The sequence below is a fragment of the Anneissia japonica genome, unplaced genomic scaffold, assembly GCF_011630105.1.
Source record: "Anneissia japonica isolate Jap-2015-1 unplaced genomic scaffold, ASM1163010v1 scaffold287716_len795978_cov209, whole genome shotgun sequence".
NCBI classification, from domain to species: domain Eukaryota; kingdom Metazoa; phylum Echinodermata; class Crinoidea; order Comatulida; family Comatulidae; genus Anneissia; species Anneissia japonica.
The window spans coordinates 340,108-348,861 of NW_022756589.1; the positions used below are offsets into that span (position 1 = coordinate 340,108).

The 8,754-nt window shown below is 33.5% G+C and overlaps 1 protein-coding gene across 2 annotated transcripts in view; it reads left to right on the forward strand.

Moving 5' to 3' along the window:
- The window catches only part of LOC117124229 (tumor protein p53-inducible protein 11-like), an 84,483-nt gene that overhangs the window by 20,078 nt on the left and 55,651 nt on the right, over nt 1-8,754 (forward strand). The window contains exon 3 of one of the 2 annotated variants that reach the window (XM_033270377.1): nt 4,197-4,312. In XM_033270377.1, the coding sequence (XP_033126268.1) occupies nt 4,197-4,312 (116 nt within the window). Of the gene's footprint in view, nt 1-4,196; nt 4,313-8,754 lie in introns of those variants that run through there. The other variant, XM_033270378.1, reaches the window with a different exon arrangement.

An 8,754-nucleotide genomic window follows, 5' to 3' on the forward strand; every position in this document is an offset into this window, starting at 1 on the left:
AAAAACAAATAATACTGAAAAAAGCAGAAGTTATACAAAATAAATGATAACAATTTTATAAAATAAATGATGGAAATATTATGAAATAAATCAAATCCAGGATTAATCTAAAGATTAATTTCTTATAGATAGTATTTTGTAAAAGAATGCAACAGTTTAGCCTGCAGCTGCAAAAGATGTATTTTTTAATAGAAACTGAAATCTTAATATCCATGCTGCCATTATACATGTTTTACATCTGTTTTTTTATGACTTATTAAATGATAACATGCTATTGGCTATCAGTTGTCATTTATACCTCATTTATCCTCAGAATTTGAAGTTAAATGAAGTGAAACTGTCTTAAATTATATGCTTCATTGTTCTGTGAAAGATGTCATTTATATTCAATAATTTGCTTTCCATCAATTTGATATAATGTATACAGTAGTTTTGTCATTCATTTGTATTTATTTTTTTTTGGTTTTTTTAATATGATATCAATTTATTTTTGTGAATATATATGGTAATTTATAGATTCATAAATGACATTTAACTAGGAATATAAGGCACTGCATTGAAATGATAATAGATAGAGGCCGAGTTAAAAAAAAAAAGATTTTGCCCAGTGTACTGCCCCATTCTCAGTCATCCTCTTTAAAAATAGTAATAAATAAATAAATAAGACCCTACTGGAAATAAGTCTTCAACATTTTCAATTGAGGATCATATAAGTGTGTTCAGTGTTCACTCTGAAGAAATCCAATCCAATACCAAATCCAATCCAATTCAGAAGATCTTATTATTAAATTCACAGAGGCTTTAAGAATTGTGCACTATATAACCATAAATTTATTATGATTACTAAAGTCATAAAACGAGCACACAAGGTAATTAAAATGGATGTAGGTAATTTACCAATATTTACAGTAAGGATTTACTTTGTAAACTTGAATAAATTCTTTATCATACCCAATAAATTATATCTGTATTATTAATTCAATCAGAAAAATCGTGAGGGATTTGTTTATACTTTACATAGCATTGCAGGGTTGCCGAGTAAAAGTCCAAAGCGATTGGATATGAAATAATTAAAATTAGGGGTTTCTTCTATATAATTTAATAATCCCGGAAAAAATTGTCTTGAGCTTAGAATCGATGAAGCATACAGAAGTTAAATTAAAACATTCAATTGTACATTTAAAAGGATCAAAAACTTTCAATGAGACATAGTAAAGATGTACTATCTGTCATGAAGTAAAAAAAATTGAAAATTTTGATATCACAATTCTTCATTTGTATATTGATCATGAACTATTTGTTGTACTTAAAATTAAATGGGTGAGTTGGGATGTTCCCTTAATTATTAGGGATCTAGTAGGCTAGACATTATAAACTATCTAAAGAATTTTAGAATTGTCCATTAACATTTTTAGGCTTCAGCCAAGAGGGGAGGGAAAGTGTGAATGGTGGGGTAACCTTCACTTTTGCTACCCCTGGATCAGGCACGGTTATTACCTTAGAGACAGTATCTAGGTCAAAATCTATTGTGTTTAAAGTAGCTAAATGTTTAGGGTTCTGTGAGCAATGCCATTAATCTTTGCCCGAGATAGATTTTCAACTCTTGGCAATGAAGATGATTTTAACCATCAGTCAAACATTATCAGAAGTGCATTTCATGTAACAAACCAATATTAAGAAATCTGTATTCCCATTAGTGTTAAGTATTAATTTTCAACATTCTCAAATTGCTTATCACCAAGTCCCTGATTGGATTAAGATCTTAATGTAAATGTACAATGTAGCATCTAGTTTGTTTCCCTCATTACAGCAGTACAGTAATTAATGTTCTGTACAACATTTAATTGATATGAGTGGATGCTTTTATCGCTTCACTCTCCACGTCGTCATTCTCCATTCTAGAATATTTAACTATGATTGGAAATATTGGCGTTATATTAATTTCATTTAATTTACTTCATAGTACATATAAGAATCTAAAAGAACTTGCTTCTGGTTGTATGTGACCTTACTTAGTACAGTAGAACCCCTCATTTACGAACCCCGATTTTACGAATTGCCGATTTTACGAACGTAATATAAAGGTGATGACGTCATAAAAATTGAAGCGAAAGATTTAAAAAAAAAAAAAACCCGCTCGAATTGTACCTGTTATTACCATGCATACAACACAACACACCATACGATACAGTACTATGTAATTCTCAAGTGAAGGAGGCCCTCTAACGGGCCTCTTCAAAGTCAGTGTTTTTTATGGCTTCACACATGTGCATGCGACAAATTTTACTTCTCTTTCAAACATCGTTTTCAGCTTTAAAATTCAACAAGTGCTTGATTGTTTTATTGAATGATCAATATATATAATAAACAAGTATCTATGGAAGTTGTATTGGAATAAAATCCACGATCTAGGTATTTAAGAAGGTAAAAATGTCCGATAAAAACAAATTTGTGCAGGGCCTAGAGTGGGATCAGAATGCTTAGAACCGAAGCTGCCAACTGTAGGCCTAGGCCCCCTCAGACTTAGCTGCGTAAGCCTGTAGGCCTAGCCTAGGCCTAGTTTATGCCAGTGTAAGTAGTATCAGTGCAAATATATAGGAATTTGGGTCAACCCCGATTTTACGAATACCAGAATTTACGAACGGCTCTGGGCCCGTGCCGTACGTAAATGAGGGGTTCTACTGTATTTGAATTTACATACATACATATGTGCATACAAAGTTCAGGGCAACCTCTAATTCAAGACCCTCTAATTCCGAGACCCCCTTAAATTCGAGGCCACTTTTTTAAGAACCAATTAACAATCGTTTACATAAAGCAACCCTTAATTAAAGACCAAACACCAAGACCACCCTGAATTAGGGTTGAATGTATTTGTGTCCAGCCATTCCATTGTAGGTCATGGCAGATGAGAAAAAGAAATGGAAGATATAAATTTCATTTTCATACAAAAGTGAATGCCCCTTTACCCCAATTTTTCATTTACCCTTTCATACAAACTAAGCTTCTTTATGAGTATTAGGGAGTGGAGGTATTTGGCCTTGAAAAAAAGCTTAGTTTTCACAAATATTGAACCCACCCAGGACGAGGGACTAGAAAGTATACAAGTAAGTCCAAGCAATAGCTTCACGCCTATTGATGTTACATATTAAAACCTAACGGTAAAATGTCCTCAGTTTTTTGCTTCTATGCTAAAATAAATTTTTGAAAGGCAATTTTGCCAAGTCCTAAAAAGAATCTTTTTAAAAACCCTTTAAATTAGGTTATTTATACCTATCGGATAATTTGAAACTTGGAAATGAAAATTTATTTGGCACTAATAAATTGTGTATTCAACAATAAGGATTGTTTTAAAAAATAACAGTAAGGTACCAATTTTTAAATTTAAAATTATTGAGAAATTCAGAATGTTTACGATTTACTGGCAGTGGCACATTGATTAATACTATAGATTTAGGAGGGAATGCAGAATAATACTGTAAATGTATAAATATAGCTCTTGACAGAGATTATAAGAAGAATGGTTATGCTTAACTGCTTTAGAATGCAGTTGGCGTTTGTCGGGTGTCGGAGGGATGACATGTTTTATAGATGTGAACAAGTGTGTATATCACTGAATTATGTGATTTATCTATTCATTGTGTATAATACCATGAAAACAAATTTCCTATGGGAAAATTCAATTGAGTATACAAGTTTGGCCTTATAGTATATCAACCGAACAAGATCAGGTTTCAACCCCAATAGGGACAGTGTGTGTATTCTCGAGAACTATTAATTAACTATTAATTGTTAATTAACTAACTATCGTAGTCATTTTTTATTTTGCATGGTGTTATGTATGTAATCAAATCAAACTTTAATTGTTCCATTCATAAAATACAATGGAAAATCTTTTTCCTTGGACAGAACATTGATTTAAGAGTTAAAAAACATATTAAAAAATTGCATAAATTATTGTTATTACAATTATTATTATTATTAATTATTATTATTATTAAAATTGTCATAATCATTAATACAAACATCAAAAACACCCCTTAAAATCATAAGATGTTACATAACAGTATTTGTAACCTGCCATATAAATCATGATGATAAGATGAAAGACTATATAAAGTGTCATATGGTAATTTTTTTTATGTGTGTGTGTGTGTGCACATGCTAACTACGTGTGTGATTTTTTTCCCCTTCAGGATGATAAATCAGTTGTTAAAGAACATCAGAATGCATCAGAAAAAAGCGTCCAAGTTAACCTGTCATATGATAAGCGCCATTCATTTGGCAACCTTCGTTTTGCTCCACCTTTACGGTAGGAAACTTGTTCTCTATGATTAAATGTTATTATAGTCTCTCATTGTACGTGCATCAGAAGAAATGTGATGATGGGAGATAATTCACTCATTATTATTATGACTGAAAGCCATACTCTGTCGTCTCTGTGTCGATCTCATGATGAAAGGCATAGTCATTACAATATAACCTTCTGAAATGTTCATAACAGATGAATTCTGGCAAGCCACCTAGGCCGTCCAATAATTATGACCAAAATTATGGTTTTGTAATTATATACCACCATGGTGTATTACCACAGATTAAGTTAAAAATTGTCTAAAGATCGTAAGTATAATATTCAGACAGCGTTGTACGATGCAGCCTGTCTTTAGGTCGGGAGAATATTAAACATGTTTAATATTCTAAACTGTCCCCAAACGCAAACCTATCGCACATTCACACAGACCGACATGACAACGAAATGTGTTCTGATGCGCGTTGTACAATGCTGTCTGACTTGGCTGTCTGGCTGTCCTTTACGTAACATCATGATGATAAACTGCAACTCATGACCAATATTAATGGATGCCTTGTAGTTTTAAGCTTAACTCATCATCAGATTTTAAGGAAATCAAACATTGTTTGACCACAGCCTTTCCCTAATTTATGTTCTATTATATCGAGATAGGATATATGCACCAATTATAATACATAGGAAATACGCACCATTGATAATACAATGGGTAAATTAATAGGGCTTGGCACTATTTATTTAATCATGCCAGCAGAATGATTAACAGACCTATACTATTGCAAACTGGAGGCTCTATATCATGTGGTTTTAGTGTCATGTTCTAAAGATGGTTTGAAACACGTTGGTAAACAAGATTGCAACATTCAAATATATCGGTAAAAACTAGTGGCAGCACCAGCGTCTGAAATCTGGGAGGGCAAGCGAGGGGCAAGGTAAAATTTTGGTTGTGGGCTCCCAAAATTTTTTCTCTTAGTAGGCCGGAGATTTTAATTTATAAAATCACAAAATTAACGGGTAACACATCCATGTGGTTGTTATTTTTATGTAAATGCTCAGTATATTTATTACAATTGTAAAAACTTTGTCAAGTGCCTTGTTTTTAAGTGGCCTTGAAATGACAGACAGACCGATCCAAGCAATTCATTTTGTTGCCTAACCTTACAGTGTTAAGCTAAAAAATTATTCACTCCCCCACCCTTCCACATCCCCCCCCCCCCCCTTCCAGCACTGCCAAACTAGAATAAAGAACCGAAGAAAGATATTGAAACAATACCACTGGAATCAATACAGGATCTAGTACAAATGCACCTGCTAGAATTACACAAATCGGCAATTACACAGGATATATGTTTAAAGAAAATCATATGCCAGACTGAATAAATATTAGTTGTTGTTGCTTTCTCCTAATGACAAGGATGGTAGTCTATGTCCTGTTGCTATGTTTGTAGAATCTCATATGGCTTATGAGTTAAATAAAGGCTTAAATAAAGTATTGACATAAACAGTGACATAACAACTGTAAAATAAGCATTAGGAAACAGAACATGACAATGAAGTGAGAGGAAGTGCATATGAACTTTTTACATTTTATGACCAACTTCTAGATACAACAGCTGGACCAAAATAAAACCATAAAAATTTTGGCAAATGAAACTGAATCCATTTTTGCATTTTGAATAGAGAACAAGATGAAACCTATACACAGTGAGTATTTATTGGTTTTATTCTGAACAGTCCTATTACCAGGTGATGGATGGCATATGTCACTTGCCTTCATAGCGAGAGGCTGCAGGTTTAAGTCCCGCACAGAGACACTTTTTTCCTACGACAAATATTACACTTATATATTATAACGATTGACACAACTCTCCTCTTAACAACAAAGACTAGTTCTTTTCAGAACTGTCTACTTGGTAATACCACAACCATTTATTATTATTATTATTGTAGAATGTCCATAAAAGCTTTTATGACCCATAATTTCCCAGTGCGTAGTGCAAAGAATACCCCACCCAGTGGCAGATCCAGTGGGTTTGGATGAACCCCCCTCTGTGAGGAAACGTAACAAAGTACTACACGGTTCTGGCTTACAAAAGGCAAGCTAACCTGCATAGGTTGGCAGATCGGACAATATTAAAATTTAAAACACTGTTTTTGGTTTGACGACGGAATAATTCATGTACGAAAGTGCGTTCTTTATGCCTATTGGTTCATCGATCCATGGAAGACTACGTATCCAACTATTCAATATTGTTGGAATATAATAATATATTGCCTATGACTTTGATATTTTTTTTCTCTATATATAGGAAGAGATAAAATTTTGAAGAGGGGGAAAACCTTGAATTTTGAATAACTTAAAGGTCATTAAAAGACACCTCAGAAGTCGGAAAAGCTCATTTCTGGCCATCTAGGAATCAAAATTTTCCCCCTTCTTTCAAATCCTGGATCCGCCTCTGCCACCCTTGCTTCTCCCTTCAACTTGGTCAGACCCGTTGTCAAACAGCTTTCTCATTCTTGAGTGTAACAGTAGGTCTCCTGTAGTCATAACTGGACATGTAGTTGTGCAGTTTAGTCATAGATTACCCATGTTTTTTTCTTAGAATGTTCACAGTTAGGTACATTAGTTTGAACGAAAATGTTGGAACTAGGGTGTACAGTAGATGGTCATACACTTTGGTTCTCTATCCTCTACATACAGTACTGATTACAGGACCTTCTACATCTCCTCGCGTGGGCCACGAGAGTGATTGGCGTGGGACTCGCGAGTGATAAGCTAATGAATAACTAATGACTAAGTGACCTATACGACATCTGTTTATCCAAGCATTACGGCATTGAGTAAAAATCAGGCTCCGCGAACCGCTACCTATTTCTCGATACCAACGATGTTGTTTATTACCAGACAAAAGAGGGCTTGCCCTAATTAAGTATGCAAGCAACGCTACGGTAATACATCGCAAATAAACTGTCTGTACATCGTTAGCTTCGGTGAATTCCAGTACATCGACTGTATCATTATTATGCTACGTAGATCGGACGATCATTACAGTATATTAGAAACTTACGAATGTTACAAACATATACAAAAATATACAGAATACAGTATCATTGTCCGCAAGTTTTTCCAAAAATATATATTACAATGATGGCTAGACAGGGCCTAGGCTCTTTATATACTGTTATTACAACGTTTCACTCGTAGGCCTATAATTGGTATTCTGTGTTGTACTATACTGTAACAAACAATTACCAATTACGATTGTATACTGATTGTATGTACACATTTTCACAGTAGCTTCCCTCTACCCAACGTATCCGCGATTGCTGTACTCGTAATATTTAATCGGAAATCTGTGATGTATGATGGGATTTATAGTGGTCCGCTAAAATTTAAAAAAAATATATCAGTGTCTTTTGTTTATTTTTACCTCGTATTGTAATGGCAAATATACAGTATTATTCTATGTGGTCAAAAAAGTATTATATCAGTGTCTTTTTGTATTGTAATGACAACTATATTATTCTATGTGGTATTGTTAAGGGGCCAGTAATGGTATTATGAACATTTTAATAAGCACAAAAATATTTAATCTGAATCCGTGATGCATGATGGGATTTATAGTGGTCCGCGCTGAAATAAATAAAAAAAAATATACCAATGTCTTTTGTTTATTTTTGCCTCGTATTGTAATGGCAAATATACAGTATTATTCTATGTGGTATTGTTAAGGGGCCAGTAATAGTATGTATGAACATTTGCAAAGTAAATACTCATTTGTAAAGTAATAATATGAATTGCGTGCTTTATGAGGCACAATAATGTAATATAACGCGCCGAAGCAAGAGTGTTTTAGATGTGGTGGGATACGTACAGTGTAGACCTATGACGAATGAATGTTTAAAAGTTGAATGTGTGTGGGAAAATGTGTGCGAGGAATTTTCCATATCTTTATTAAAATTGGCAAGCAAATCATTAATCTCTTTTGTTTCTGTGGTGGCTCTGAAAAGAGCAGTTTGGTTTGATTCGAATACATCTGGGTCTTCTTGTCGTCATTTATTCTGAGACGTACACTGTATAAAAAAGCTGGTACCCAACCGCACATGAAACATGAAAATAATAATGTCGAGACTGCATTTTTATTTAGAATCATACAGATTATTTATATGAACAATTTAGAATACCGGAAAGTGATGTATTTGAAATATTTATAAGATGAATGTGTTGACTTACTACGTCTAATAAAAACAGACAACGGTTACGTAAATAATAATAAGACGATTGTTTTATTTGGGAATTACAAACTTATTAAACGATTTTATTTTTTCTAAAATTAACTACTGCATGCAATTATTGTTCTATACTCAAAATCTATTAATCAACCACGCCTGAAAGACTCTTCGTACTAATAACAATAGAGACAAAGGAGTGTATTCAGATTACG